Raw genomic sequence first — 16,802 nt, 5'->3', positions numbered from 1 at the left:
CTTTTCGGGGGATTGGGCCCACACTATTTTAAAAACATTTTTGGTCATAAATAACGACAAATTTTTCAATTGTGCATATAATCTATGGATAATTCACTTGAAAATATCTATTTAGATATGTATTGTTAAAAACCCAAATTGTTGCTAAAAATAGAAAACAGAAATATCCACATGACATATCTATTAAAATAGCAGCCAATTATTGGCTGTGAAAGATTATGAACAGATGTGTGTAAATCATGTGTGCAATAACTGTTTAACCTCGTCACTCTACAGTGATTTCCTTTTATTATAATGTGCTCAAGATATCATTTTTACATTTCAAAACAAAAATTAATTTTTAAAAATCTGTTGGAAATTTGCCATCATGCAACTGTCATGAAATTTTTTTAAATATTGATAAGACAATCTTTAAACTACTATACTGAAACGTGCACAGTACAAGTCTGACCTTGGCAGCGGACATGGTCTGCTCCTGTTTAAGGAATTCAAGGCTGGCCTCGGTCTTGTGTTTCAGAGTCCTCATCTCATGCTCGTGGCCCGCCAGCGTGGTCTGGTGGTCGCGTTCCTCCTGCAGCAGACGGTCACGCAGGTCATTCACTTCCTCGTTCAGCTGGCTCGACCTCGTCTCCATGGTGATGACCTGCTCCTCCAGGCTCACCTTCTGTTGGATGGTCTTGTCCACCTCCTCTGTGAGCTGCTGAACACGCGACTCCAGCTCCTTTATAACACTCGCCTGATTAAGTAAATCACTCAATATGTTAATGTCTGTGGTAAAACTATCAGTAAATCACTCAATATGTTAATGTCTGTGGTAAAACTATTCGGTAAATCACTCAATATGTTAATGTCTGTGGTAAAACTATCAAGTAAATCACTCAATATGTTAATGTCTGTGGTAAAACTATCAAGTAAATCACTCAATATGTTAATGTCTGTGGTAAAACTATCAAGTAAATCACTCAATATGTTAATGTCTGTGGTAAACGTATTACATCAATAAATACACCAGGAGATATCTGAAATTAACACAACAGGTCAGGCAATCTATCTAAAAACATTTTTTTACTCAACTTGGAACAAAATGCAACAGAATTTATTTCAATCCCATGCATTTCTTCAAGGCCCAAGAATAATATACTAAAAGTCCTTAGGAATCCCTCTATGGGAAGCCACTCTTTTCACAAATTTGTATTTTTTCATATACATGACAAGACAACATTATCATAGCACGACTCTGAAAACTGCACAAACGATGGTCTAGTTTTGTGTAACCCATTTCATGTTTACACATTAAATTTAGGACATCATTCACATGGTCATAATAGGTTATACAAAATGATATGGGTTACCCAATTTTAAAAATTAATAATATACCCAATATTGGAACTTTAACCATAAAGAGATCCATTCCTCCATTTTGTTACACTATTATAAGTTTAAAAACGTAACCAGTTACAAACTTAAACACAATTTCCAGAACCAGAGTCAGTCCCAAAATAAATATTCTTGTATAATTCTTACTGTTGACTCAGTCTGCTGGACGTATTCTCGCTCCATGCGCTGCAGCCTCGAGTTAGTGTCATCGAGAATTTCCTGAATATTCTTTGTGTGTTGCTTCTGCATTTCAAACTTCTCCTTCTCAAACTCAGAATGAGCATCATGCAGCTGCAGTGGCAAGAAGAGGTTGGATTATAAACACACTGCTATGACAAATACAAAATGAACAGGAGGAAGAGGTAGCCCTGTGACTGGAAGTGGATGACCGAGACACATTTGGATAAGGTTATAATTGCGAGGAAGGAAGGAAATGTTTGATTTAATGATGCACTCAACACATTTCAATTACGGTTATATGGTGTTGGACATATGGTTAAGGACCACATAGATATATATAGAGAAAACCCGCTGTCGCCAATTCATGGGCTACTCTTTTTGATTAGCAGCAAGGGATCTTTTATATGCACCATCCCACAGACAGGATAACACATACCACGAACTTTGATATACCAGTCGTGGTGCACTGGCTGGAGCGAGAAATGGCCCAATGGGCCCACTTAGGTGAACTAAAATTAACATTCTAAACAATAAAATATAAGTACTTCCAATTTAAATGATCAAAAACAGCTATAATAGTAAAACATATGTCGTAGTGTTTAAAAACTAGGGTCTGTCACTTTAAACTATAAAACTAACATGTTATAGAAAGAATTTTTGAACATGCTTTGTAGTGATACATATATAATCAATGTATTTAGGACTTGGCAATGAAGAGTGCAAACTCTCACAAATGTCCATCTTATCCTATCCTACCATACCACATTCATTTAATGTTAGCAGCAAAAACTCTGCCACCTCAAGATGCCTGTAGTCTCAGTTACCTATTATGTTATTTTAACACAGTTTAAATCAGCCTGTGGTGTAATGGTCAATCCATTAGCCTCTAGGCTCAGAGGTGCCTGGTTCACATGCCATTACTGCCTCCAACCAAGATTCAGTTTTAATGGCAAATTACTATTTCACAACTCCCTATCAAAATAAGCTAGTAACTAATGAATTTCATAGGTACTGTAGTGTACACACTGACTATGTTTATAGATTAGATTACGGATTAAATGTATTGTTTAGAAAGGTGTTTAATATAGCTGCCTACTCAGAATAAAGCAACCTTCTACTTGGAAACATGAGGATCACCGTGACAACAGATACCTTTTTGTCAAACTCTGCCTTCCTTGATATATTAGTCTCATCTATGAGTTTCTTCAGTTCTGTGACCTGTTTGTCTTTGGTCTCTCTCAGTACCTGAGATTCCTTCACCAACGAATGAACTTAAAATTAAAATGTTCAAAGTTAATTTTTTATAATCTAATTAATATTGAAGCCTTACATCAAAATACAATGAGTAAAATTAAGTCCCTTTTTAAAAAATCCATTCGCTCCTTGTTACTTGGCCACCCACTATTATGTCAATCATAGTACTGACCCCTTCTTATTTACAATCTTATGAATGATATCGCATGTGACAGTATTTTACATCTTATGTGCTAACAGAAAAATATAAATATGCTTTGCAAATAGAGGGTACATAAAACAGTGTACCAGTCACAGCCCATGAATAATAGCAAAAAATAAGGGTGAAATATTAAAAACAAAGATCAAACAAAAGGTATTAATTATACATACTTTTTCTTTCAAGCTTTGTTACTGTTTCTTCCAAGTCACTGGCTTTCCCTCTATAGTGACTTTTTACATCTTCAATTTCTGCATTTTTTCTATCAAGAATCTGAAACACATCTTGTATTTTGTGTTTTGGGGCAAAATGAACTAGATTTTGTCATTACAAAAACATTACACTGGTGTTATTTCTCAGTGTAAGTTAAGAATTAAAACACATACAAATTAATTATTTTACATCCAAGCAGTTGTGGACACACATGGTGGGATGTTGGGTGTGTGCACTCCATCATCAAACTCTAAAATGCTTCCAACATTCAATCATTGACAAATGTATATGATAATTTTATTTTCCTTTTATTGGGGCAGATGTATTGTCTTGGTTGCCTGGAAGACTGTCTAAAATATATATGGTACGTTTTTGAATACTGTTTGTGCCCTTTTCTTAAAAGGCACCCATCTTCTAGAAAATCCTGCATCTATCCCACCTGATGTTGAAAACTAAAGAAACATTTATCATTATATTTTTCCATGAATACTTAATCTAACATCTTCCTTATTGCATTTGCTCCATTCCTTCAAACCAGTCAACTGGAATGGACATGGGAGAGGATCCAATATGTGAGAGGTCATGTTACAAAAAAAGAAACAGTACTAATTAACGGTAAAGAAGTCCCCACACTTGAATGATTCTATCTGATAGTACATTATTATCTATGGTTTATTAATTTGTTAGTTTTAATGTGTAATCAAGAAGCACTCACTTTTTGGACAGCTGTGTCATGTTTTTGTTGTAATTTCAATTTTTCTTCATGATATTTAGCCTCAATCATTTTGGCTCTCATTTCAATCTAAAAAAAACCCAACATTATTAATATACTCAAGTGTTTATTTTTTGTGGAGTTAAATGTTACTACTCACACTGACTAAAATAATCTTTACTAATATTAAAGTTTGGCCACTTATCTTCTACTTCAAAAATTGGATGTTTACATTTTTCGAAGCAGAAATGTGGAATTAGTGAAAACTGGTAAATATTCAGTTGTATAATCATTTATATCATAGCGTAACTCTTTAAAATGCATTTTTAATTTTAAAAAATTCAATGAAAATGAAATACCTTTCGGCTTTATTTTGACAGCTGTAATCTAGCAAGCTGCACACCCATGAATATTAAACCTTGTACCATACATAACTTTATTTTCAATGACATTAAACATATTATGCCACCAGTTAATGCAGAAACAAAATTTAAGTCATATTGTAAAGTAAGTTTCTTCACTTATCAAACACATTTTATAGCAGAACTACAGAAAACAGAAACATGAAGAAGAGTGGAGAAAGAAAATAATATATATGGTGTAAATATGTGTCCATTATAACCTTTTGTTTCTACAAAACTGATACAAAATTTTCTATAATTAACATAAATATTTTTTTCATCACCTCTCTGTCTGTAGTCTGTCCAATAACATCTTCTTGAAAAGTTGTTCCTATAAATGACAAATGAGCTGCATAAATGTAGTGTTAACACGTAACATATAAAATTACATGTAAGGACAAAATAATTTTTTAACATTATCTTTTAAATTAAAAATATAAAGAACTATTTATTTTCAAATCCCATGCTTCATATTACCTGTAATAAAATGTTGAAAGGTAGGATATGTACAGCATATATACAGCAATGTTTATTTTGAAGGGACAGAAATGACATAGAACAAATTCAAAAACTTTGCAAGGTCCTAAAAAGGTAGAGGGTTACTAAGAGTGTTTTATCAATGAACAAGTTCTAAAATCGACAATTCCAGAAAAGCACAGAAGATTTTCAGGTCTGATTTTGAAGCATGTGGACAACAAAGCCAATACAAACCTCTTGGTAGTGACTGGCTCGCACTGAGAGTAGATGTGTAGGGCTTGCTCCAGTCGGAATCTTCAGTCTGAAACAAGGCACACTTTATTACTTTTCTATCACAGCCAAGTGAAACAGGTAAACCAGAGTACACCGTTTCCTCCCAGAAATCCATCATATAGTAATACAGAAAATATTTAATAGTATACATAAGACGAAGACCACAACCAGCAGGTGACAAAATCTCCTGTTACTTTTCCTAGCAAATCTAAGTAAACACTGTATAATGCGTGACAAATATAAAAAGCTTATTATAAAAATCAGCTAACTTACAGCAGTCAACATACTTGCACATATTTATATATAAACAGTATCACTCAAGTCAAATGAAAAATACTGAAGTATTAGCACTGTTTTTACTCATTTATTAAACTTAATGGCAGGTTTGCATGGAAGTTGACCTAATAAATGGCCCATCACAATCACACTTAATTTTTCCTGAAAAGTACTGTATTAAATCATCTACCTAGTCCTCATATCCCATATATTTTTATATATACAATTAATTTATGGCTAATTCTAGCTTTGACAGTGTTTACAAAACAGTTTATGGTTAGTAGCATTTGCTGAAGAGATAAACACAATGCATATTTCAAGTCACATGATCCATGCAACATTGTCTTTATTCATAACCAAAACACTTGTCAAAGAAACTACCACTCATTTAAATGTTCAAAACTGCATAATTATTCAAATCAAATACTTCAAGAATAAAGCTTCTTCACTTTCTTTGATATCTATTATTTAATAACAATATTAAACTTACTGAACACAACTTTTTATCTGTTTTTAATCCATTTTTGTCAGTGATTAAAAAAGTATGTTTAAACCAATATAATTGTAGTTTTCTTGTCAACAAAAAAAAAGAAGAAAAAGAAGAAAAAAAGAAGAGAAAATAAGTAGACATTAATTGTTAAACACAGAATGGTCAACTATTCACCAATGAGGCATTTCTCCCATATCTTGAAAAGCAGAGATGCTACTTATATGGCCCTTGGTAAAACCACTTTGATATCAATCTACTGCCGTGACTATCCATTGTTTCCATGTTGATTTATTACTAACAGCCACTGTCTCTAATTTCTCTTAAACCTAACAAATTTGCCTTTCCTTACATACAACTTGCTCATTTTTAAAAATTTATTTGTGTACTTGTACTCAGTAAAATTAATTATGGGCCTGCAGAAAGAGTGCTTATGGTTTGAAAATCAATAAACTGCTCTCTAGAAATTATGCAGGAGACCAATTGTTTCAAATGTCAACTTCCCAGTAATAAACAGTTAAATAAAAGAGTGGTATCAGTTGTGATGGGGCAAGCAATTTTTTAACCATGCAGAAATAGCTTTGCGCAAGCAAGAGCAATTGCTCATGTCAAACCATAAGGATATGTTTGGCTTTTTTTCTTTATGGTTGAAATTACATTTGTTTTTAGGTTTATATAACATACAATGCATGCATTTTTGATAATTGTTAAAGTAATAGTTCCTAGTTTTTACTATTCACTATTAACCGTTTTTGTAATGAAAATCAGAAGTTACTTATATTGTATTGTTTAGACTATCCATTTCCATACATCCAAAGTGTTTCTGGTTATCCTGGTGTTTATAAAAACACAAAATGCATTTTTATATTTTTTTAAAACCCCGGACGTACATGTACCTCTCAGAAGTAACAGTTATGGGTATGAACTATTTTATAAGGGTATTTCCCCCTTCAAACATCACAGACTCATGTTTCACTCTGTCCAAATGTGTTTCAGGTTTGTAGATTAACCAAACTTAGTGTCCATTTTTACAGGTTGAAACTGGGGTCTGGGACTTTTAACATTGGTGATCAAAACTTGCTCACATATTATAATACTAGCATAATACTAAAGTCAACAGGCCCTTAATTAATTTTGTTGAGAATATATACCCAGTTACGGTTCAAACATACTGTGCTAGGAGCACTCTCAGCTATCTGGGTTGTTTGTCTAGCAGGGGTTAATAGTTAGTTGTTAGTGTGAAACAAGTGGGTATATATTACAAGCAAGAATGTTTCTAAATTAAAGATGAAAAAACAATATCATATCACTGGAGCATGCTGCTAGCTATACAACAGATCTCACTATTGATGACAAACAGTGGATGTGAGATACGAAATGTCACAAAACATGTACACCTGTGAAAGAGACAAAGACAGGAAAGTGGAGATGGATGGTAAAATAAGTTGAAACAGAGATGTGAGAATGGAGAAAAAGTGGACCTCAGAGGAGAGGAAAGGAAGCTACCAGGGCAGGGCTAGCTCTGGCACCCGCCAAATTCAACAATTGTAGAATTTAAAAACAATTGGCTACCACATATACTCGCCTATAAGTCAAGTGTTTAGCATCAAAATGTTATCAAAAATAATGGGCGATCGACTTATAGTTGAGTCAAAGAAAAAAGTTAAAAAAATTACACAATTTTTATGATGTGGAAATCCAATGTTGGATCATATCGACCTCATAATAATTACGCAGCTCAATACTTTTGGAACGGTACTCATTGAACAAAACTTTCCATCTTCCAGAAATAGTACTACTTAATAAAAATGCATGTATTTACTTTCTATCATGAAAAGTTGTTTGTATTCTTGAAATTTGATATGCACCGACAAACAAACACCGACTTTGAAAAATTTGCCTGGTGACATGACAACTGTAGCATTGTAAATTGCCCTATCAATAGCATTACAACAGACAGTGTGTGTGTCTTTGTTCAAATAAAGTTTGTGGTGTGATAGAGGCCCATGGTAAGCTGGAAAAGTGACCAATGCGTTAACTGCTAATTCACCACAAACAAGCCTTTGTTTAATAATCCACATATCACTGATGTCTGACCCAGACATGTGGATACAACTTCCTGCTTTTGTTCTCGTGTGATCTCATTATGAATTTGACAATGAGGCTAAAGCTATGAGTATTAAGTAGATAGCAGTGGCTTGTTTTTATTGGCTGAGTAATTAAGCAATAATGATGCTAAAGTGCTAAATATTAAGAAGACAAAAATAACTTGTATTTATTGGCTGGCTAATTAATTTAGTGATGTGACCTAACCAATCACCATTAATGTAGGTCCATACTGATAAATATAATTAGTTTGTATTCTGTCATGAATACTGTTTGTAAATTTATATTCACTCAGTATAAAGAAGTATATAATTATGCCAAAATGTAAAAGCTGTTCCTACGACGCAACATTTAAACTGAAAGTTATAGACTTTGCAGAAGCAAATAATAACTGTGCTGCAGAGTGTAAGTTTGGGGTTAATATATTTAAAATGTTATTTAAACTTCGATCTATTCATACCTCACCCCCCAACCCAAATAATAGCCATACCATTATCATATTGACTGAATGAAATGCAATGTTACATATTAGTGATATATGGCTGGGGGGGGGGGGGGGAGGGAGAGCAGTTGAAGTCTTGACACAAATTCAAAATAAAAAATTAAATATATAAAAATAACTGACATCGACAGTATTTGCTGATATTACAAAGTGCAGCCCTAGTATAGAAAGTGCTAGAAAACAATGAAGGAAACAACAAACTAACAATGGAGTTCATGTGTACCAGTAGTGGTGGATGAACCATTCATAGATTGCTGGCTATGTTTGGACATATGAAGAAAGTATATATATATATATATATATATATATATATATATATATATACAGGGTATATATACTCTTCAATAAAAGTAGGGGAACCTGAAATATTAATGTTAATATCAACTATTAGACCGAACATGTCTTGACCACAGACATCCTAGTAAAGAATGTTCAGATCTGTTTATTAACACACCGAAACACATTCCATAGTTTGCACATGCATCACGCAGTTGCCCCGTACACGTGCATGGGGTGTCATTCTCAATTTTGACAATTTCCAGGACGGTCCATTAATCACTGTGGAACATTATTTCTGTCAATCGTTTTCATTCTGTTGATCATACAGTTATTATTGTTTTGTTTTTAGTCATTTTTATTGTTTGAATTTGCGATTTACTGATAAAAAAAATGTCAACTTTCAAATTTCACTTCTGACCCCAATCGTCCTTCAAGATCTTTGGTAGTCATAAAACCTATTGTAATACTGAACTACTGGTTGCAATGTTTGACCAAATAATTCACTATTATCATATGACCATTCCCCACAGCTAATATACCTTACAAGTTTGGCAATTGTAAATTCTTATTAGAGTTCCCCTACGTTTTTTTGAAGAGTATATATAGATCTGTATAGATAAAAATATATGCATAACTAGAAAATGCTGGTAAGACACTTTTCACTGTTTTTGGCAAAATCTTATGTCAACTGTCAAGTTGACAAGATTTTTCCAAGTCATGTCAAGTGGGTCAATATTTTAAAAAATATTTTACTGCTTGAGATTGGGGGGGTGGGGGTGGGGATGGGGGTCGACTTATAGGCGGGATCGACAAATAGGTGAGTATATACAGTAATTTTATGTTAAGCTGGCAAATGTTTTTTAATGTAGCGCTAAACAAAATAAACCCTTGTGCGCCAAATTCTTTTGTTTTAATTTCCCACAGTATGATGTCGATTTTTGCCGGGTTTTTCTTGCTATGATGTAAAACTGCATTTGATGCAAAAATCACATGCAGTTTTTACACCATGAACTAGGATGTGCATTCTGATTTCAATTTAAATATGCCCCTTATTTCGGTATCATATATATCTTTTTCTGTGCAATCCATGCTTTAAAACATTTTTTTTTTAAATTCTGGTATTTTGGTCCGATCAGATACCGACTTTTTGTGTGTGCCTAATTATTGATATTTTGTTGGAAAATAAGGTGGATTTTTGTTTGCAATTTTTGAAGTTTAATAATAATTTTCCTGTGGGGAATTTGAAAAACAAAACATGTTCTAAAAACTCATCCTGAAAACTCCAACCAAAAATCCTGTTATATGATTTACTATAGCATATTATAACCACTTTTTCATTTCAGTTCCAGATGAAGGGCAAACCACCATTAGATTTAATTATAATTATACTGATTTTCAAATGCTTAATGATATATGAGATGTTGTAAAAATCCAAATGCCATGCTAACAATACAAGCTTTTTAAAGGTGAAATTAGAATGAGGTATATTGCTAAAAAGAAGTTTCATCTAGCAATACCAACAGCCTACACTATTTCTACAAAGATCAGAAGTGTTATGTCAACTGTTCTAGTATTTGAACAGATCTATTAATATGATCTAGTGCACTTCAGACTTTACTTACTTGCAACTGTCGTTCAATTGGGGATAAAGGCTGATGTCGCTTTTTTTCTGAATACATTAATTAGATAACAATGAGATAATAAAATCTTCTAGCATGTTAATTACATATTCATATTGTTCTGTCACTGGTTACAGTTAGATACATGCAGACTAAATGTTTACAGTTAATATCTATAAAAGATTTTCATTCACTTAGTGACTAAATACATGTAAACTGATGGGAAAAATTACATGCATATAATTTTGCGTTGTCATGCTCAACCTCAAGTCACTTATTAAATACAAAAATTTATATTTCAATGACATTTTAATATTATTTAATGAAAAGTATTTATTTACTGGTAGTTTGTAATTAAACTGTATGTATATTACATATTTAATCTATATTTTAAAAGGTTTTTTTTTTTTTTATTCTCTTCGGTCCTATGTGAAACTCACCTCCTACAGGTTTTGGCCTGCTGCGAATGGGGGAGAGGTTATGAGTGGCCGCCTCCTTTCTTATATTCATATCATCCTATAACAACAAGCCAGTGCTTACAGATTGGAACATAGACTGACAAAGCTTTCTTGTACTCATATCATCCTATAACAACAAGCCAGTGTTTACAGAATGGAACATAGACTGACAAAGCTTTCTTGTACTCATATCATCCTATAACAACAAGCCAGTGCTTACAGAATGGAACACAGACTGACAAAGCTTTCTTGTACTCATATCATCCTATAACAACAAGCCAGTGCTTACAGAATGGAACACAGACTGACAAAGCTTTCTTGTACTCATATCATCCTATAACAACAAGCCAGTGCTTACAGAATGGAACACAGACTGACCAAGCTTACTTGTACTCATATCATCCTATAACAACAAGCCAGTGTTACAGAATGGAACACAGACTGACCAAGCTTACTTGTACTCATATCATCCTATAACAACAAGCCAGTGTTACAGAATGGAACACAGACTGACCAAGCTTTCTTGTACTCATATCATCCTATAACAACAAGCCAGTGCTTACAGAATGGAACACAGACTGACAAAGCTTTCTTGTATTCATATCATCCTATAACAACAAGCCAGTGCTTACATAATGGAACACAGACTGACCAAGCTTTCTTGTATTCATATCATCCTATAACAACAAGCCAGTGCTTACAGAATGGAACACAGACTGACAAAGCTTTCTTGTATTCATATCATCCTATAACAACAAGCCAGTGCTTACAGAATGGAACACAGACTGACAAAGCTTTCTTGTACTCATATCATCCTATAACAACAAGCCAGTGCTTACAGAATGGAACACAGACTGACAAAGCTTTCTTGTATTCATATCATCCTATAACAACAAGCCAGTGCTTACAGAATGGAACACAGACTGACAAAGCTTTCTTGTACTCATATCATCCTATAACAACAAGCCAGTGCTTACAGAATGGAACACAGACTGACCAAGCTTTCTTGTACTCATATCATCCTATAACAACAAGCCAGTGCTTACAGAATGGAACACAGACTGACAAAGCTTTCTTGTACTCATATCATCCTATAACAACAAGCCAGTGCTTACAGAATGGAACACAGACTGACAAAGCTTTCTTGTACTCATATCATCCTATAACAACAAGCCAGTGCTTACAGAATGGAACATAGACTGACAAAGGGCTGTGAAGCAGGGGTGGGGAAAAGCCCCTTTCTCCCGGTCTGGGACCGATTCTCGATCTCTGAGACCAAAATTATTTTTTTAAAACGTGTTTTTGCCGGTCCCACTTTTATCATTCTTGTCGGTCCGAAGCACCTGTCCATTTCTATTATTGGAACAAATTCTTATCCGTCAAGTGGACAGGCCTGCCCAGACATCGGTATCTCATGCATGATTTAAAATAATAAATAAATAGTGGTCAATATGGCTAGTGGCAAGACGTCTGTGATTTTGAAGTCTGCCTAAGTTTATATTGTCAGTCACTGAAGTCGGACCTACAGTAGTGTCAATCCACAACCACTAGGCTAGACATTAATTTTGTCAAAGTTGCTGAGCCGATCAAGAGATTAAACAGACGTTAACAATAACACCATTCTTGGTAAGAGAACCATCAAGGTATTACACTCCAATTAAAACAAAGGACCCAGAGTTTGCAACTGGTTACAATCAACACCTGTCAACACCTATGTACAGAGCTTTGTCGGGTCGAGTGTCCCAGTCCGAAGCAAGAGACTTTTGTGCAATACAAACTGATTGAAATAGCATAAAATATACTGAAATAATCTATAAATGTATTTATTGTTGACTGTTCAATGTAGTCTATCCAATAATTATAAAGGATTTTAAAATTAACAAAAGGTTTCCACTTTTTTGTTAACAAGTGAGAGTAAGCAGAATAGCTCCACGTACTGGTTATCTCTAGAGCCAGTAGAGGTCAAATTTCGTCCAATCAGTGATGACGTTATTAATCTCTTTGTCTAAACATGTGCTAGCTCAAGTTGTCAAACGCTTCAACGGTGCGATCTTTTATTAATTTTCAGGACACAGTACTGAATATTCGTACTTTTTATACATATATGGGATTTAAATTCATAGCTTTTATTTCTTTTTTATATTATTTATTCCATTATGTAAAATATATACAATTTGTGGGGTGGGTTTTTTTTCACTGATGTGATAAAAAAAAGAAGTTTTTTTTTATTCCTTTCTTTTCCCCCCCCTCCCCCCTCCATTAATGATGCCATCAAGCGGGACCGATTGACAATTTTATTTTTCCCCACCCCTGCTGTGAAGTAATTTTCAAATCAAAATGATATGCATATCTTAAAACACTAAATTATTCTATATTCCCAGAGATATTTTTCCTTTGAATGGATCTGTGAATTAACAAATATAACTTAATGTTAGGCAGCAACTTCTCATTAGTGGTCACACAACATAGTTAGATAGTAGGTGACAAAACATGAAATGTTTCACAACAAAATGTGATATAACTATTAGATTTGATGTATCTACAAGTTAGACTTTAAATTTGTTTTTTTTATTATTAATTTAGAAATAAAACTGACCAACCTTACAAACTGTTACTGTTTCCAAGAATCATTTGCATGGCTGAGTTAAAGCGTAGGTTGGTTTAAATAAGTCAGCGACTGGCAAATTTTGTCAGCTATTGTAATTTTGCACCAGCTATATTTTACATCACAAATTTATAACTATATTGCTTTGGAAGGTGCTTGCATTGTAACATGGCCATCCACATTGCATAAGCAGCCTCCTATTTTAATACATAATGAATACCCGACAGTCCTACTCATAAAAGAAACCGGCCTCGGTGGCGTCGTGGCAGGCCATCGGTCTACAGGCTGGTAGGTACTGGGTTCGGATCCCAGTCGAGGCATGGGATTTTTAATCGAGATACCGACTCCAAACCCTGAGTGAGTGCTCCGCAAGGCTCAATGGGTAGGTGTAAACCACTTGCACCGACCAGTGATCCATAAATGGTTCAACAAAGGCCATGGTTTGTGCTATCCTGCCTATGGGAAGCGCAAATAAAAGATCCCTTGCTGCCTGTCGTAAAAAGAGTAGCCTATGTGGCGACAGCGGGTTTCCTCTAAAAACAGTGTCAGAATGACCATATGTTTGACGTCCAATAGCCGATGATAAGATAAAAAATCAATGTGCTCTAGCAGCGTCGTTAAATAAAACAAACTTTACTTTACTTTTACTCATAAAAGAAATATACGGAACTTCACATACGTTGCTTTTGCTTCCTATTTCTTGCACAAGCTTATTTTGTGCAAGAATATATACCACGAAACCGCATAGCGGTTGAGTGGTATGTTCTTTCACAAAATAAATAATGCAATAAATAGGAAGCAAAAACAACATATGTGAAGTTCTGTATTTATTACATACCTTCTATGTTTTACAAAAATGTTTTTAAATTTAACATCATAACAACACTTTGTTAAATCTATGATCAAAACTCCTTTCATGGATTTATTTAACGTTAAGAATGATACTCTGCTGCAGCCTACTTTAATGTTTCAAATATGATAAGACGTCATTTGTAAATCATATATGATGTCAGTAAATAAAAGGCACTAACTGCAGTAAAAAGAAAAAGGGAATTCCCCATTTAAAAGTTCTGGTCCAGATCGCACATATGTGCGATACAAAATAAACTTATCATGTGGTTTCAAAATGCCTTTATCACTATAGTAAGATTGAATAGGTATGTAATAAATCAATTAACAGTATATATTACAGTTGGTCACACAATCTTAAATAACTTTGAAATAAATTTCAAGATGAATCTAATAAGTATAATTAGCAGTTAAAAACAATCAATCAAACATAACCGATGGAGAATGAGAAATTTCAACCTTCAGGTGTAAAGTTTTCTTTTTAAACCTACCAAGATTGATTTAAAGTTTTATCTTTCAGTTTGATATTTCCACATTTCCATCAGACACTGGTATTTAAACTATCCCTAACTCACCATGGAAAAACCCACTGTCTTCTCTTCCCGGGGGAGGTAGGTTCGGCGAGGTGGTGAAAACGATGGTTCCTTGTCCAAACTGAGACCCATACTGGAATGTGGCCTACAACAGAATGATATAACGTAAGAAAAGGAATGCTAATTTTGTGTCTATAGTACACAATATATGGTTATTTTGACACTTGGTCAAGAACGAGAGAAAGAGAAAGAAAAGGAAACCCACTACTAACACATAGGCTACTCCTATCTAAAAGCAAACAAATGTAACATTATATGTTTGTCTTATAAGGAATCTTCCAGGTAGTTAACTGTTTTCAAATAAACTCACTGTTACAACATACTGCTGAATAATAATGAACTTTTCACAAACATAACACCACATACACTGCCATTTGAAATGTCAATCATGGAAAAGGAATATTTATTTTATGATACCTTAGCATATTTTAGCTATTTTGTGTCTAACATAATGATTGTGAAACATGATGTAAACAGTAGGAGACAAAACCCACTGCCTCCACACAGGTTATGCCTACTGAACAGCAGCAAAGGATATTTTATGTACTCTCAGACAGGACAGCACCTACCACAGTCTCTGATTGACCTGACATGAGGTACTGATTGAAACAGGATGTCTAGTAGAATAATAGTAATTGAAGCATTCCAGTTTATTGAGAAAAACACATATGCTATTTGTTTTCTGTTAGTAGCATTGAATCTTCCAAGACAGAATATAAAATATCAAGCCTTTAGATATACAGTATGATTCTTAACTATTCTGTATACCTATAGTAATGTAATTAATTGTGTTAGTCTACTATACTGTACTGTACTGTACAATACTGGAATGTACAAAACCATGCTGAATTGTTCCGAATTTTACCATGTATTACAGAAATTACTGTCCTGTGTTTATTGCACAATACTGTACTGTACTGTACAGGCAACTATGTCGTGATAAATGAGCAAGCTTCCATCCATGCCCATGCTCTTATAGCATGCCATGCCAAATATGGAATGGCCCTGCCTTGCGGATCGCGGTGAGTAGAAAACGGCGTTAAACCTCTGTTTGACTTGATGACCCGAGCTGCTGGACAGCCAAGTGGATGAAGCGGCAGGCCGGTCCAGGGTTGACCTGAGAAACACTGATGATCCAACTGACTCCATTAACTCTCCATTCACCCAGTCGGGAACTTTATCATCCTAGTTAAAAAAAAAAAAAATTTCCTATAGTCGACCAGCCAAAACCCTAAAATAAACTTTTGATGGCATTTTCTGTTACAAGCTGGCAACCATTAAAAAATATATCAGCATGGTCCAAGGCTTCAGACTAACCCGGTTGCCATCGCGGCATTTGACCTTCAAGGTAAAATTTCAAGGTCAAATGAGGTCATTTTTTAAAACATGATCTATCCGGTATATTCTCTCCCCCGGTAGGGTTAAAAAGGCAAACTTTTGACATACTCTGGATTTAAGGTGCTTTATATATTGAAAATGTAACAGAAATGTGAAGAAATCCCAGAAGAAAATCGCCTATTTCTCCTTAACCGGTTGGCTCTGTGAATATTCAAATTTATTTGACCACACAGTTTATAAAACACATTTTGAATCATTATGAATGTCTTTACCACAGCCTGAAGGGGGTAACATAGTCCTAATTGCAACATCTGCTAGACAGCACTGCATTTTTCACCTTTTATAGATGAAGTACAAAGGTCAAAAGGTCAAACAAAACCATTTCTTAGAAACGTCCTTTCTTGCTTAAAAGGCGAAAAGAAGTAGAAATAAATAGAAAATATTCAGTTACATGCCATCAAAAGTTTATTTTAGGGTTTTAGCTGTTCGACTAGTATGTCTGTTTATAATTGTAATAATGATAGCATATAATCTAAATATGGCAAATATGATAGCTGTGATGTTTTTGCAGGTTTCAGGCATGGCTGATCAAAGAATTACTCCT

The 16,802-nt window shown here is 34.3% G+C and overlaps 1 protein-coding gene across 3 annotated transcripts in view; it reads right to left on the bottom strand.

Annotated features, from left to right (window-relative positions):
- LOC121378356 (centrosomal protein of 112 kDa-like) overlaps window positions 1-16,802 on the bottom strand; it is an 82,013-nt gene that overhangs the window by 28,520 nt on the left and 36,691 nt on the right. For all 3 annotated transcript variants that reach the window (XM_041506483.1, XM_041506484.1, XM_041506486.1), the window contains 9 exons: window positions 15,906-16,045; window positions 14,843-14,945; window positions 5,048-5,114; window positions 4,621-4,667; window positions 3,939-4,025; window positions 3,184-3,283; window positions 2,710-2,828; window positions 1,525-1,668; window positions 452-736 (listed from right to left, as the gene is read on the bottom strand). In XM_041506483.1, the coding sequence (XP_041362417.1) occupies window positions 452-736; window positions 1,525-1,668; window positions 2,710-2,828; window positions 3,184-3,283; window positions 3,939-4,025; window positions 4,621-4,667; window positions 5,048-5,114; window positions 14,843-14,945; window positions 15,906-16,045 (1,092 nt within the window). The remainder of the gene's footprint in view (window positions 1-451; window positions 737-1,524; window positions 1,669-2,709; window positions 2,829-3,183; window positions 3,284-3,938; window positions 4,026-4,620; window positions 4,668-5,047; window positions 5,115-14,842; window positions 14,946-15,905; window positions 16,046-16,802) is intronic.

Source organism: Gigantopelta aegis, chromosome 8, assembly GCF_016097555.1.
Source record: "Gigantopelta aegis isolate Gae_Host chromosome 8, Gae_host_genome, whole genome shotgun sequence".
Taxonomy (NCBI): domain Eukaryota; kingdom Metazoa; phylum Mollusca; class Gastropoda; order Neomphalida; family Peltospiridae; genus Gigantopelta; species Gigantopelta aegis.
Note: the sequence above shows the minus strand (reverse complement) of the source record. Positions and strands in the feature narration are given on the sequence as shown.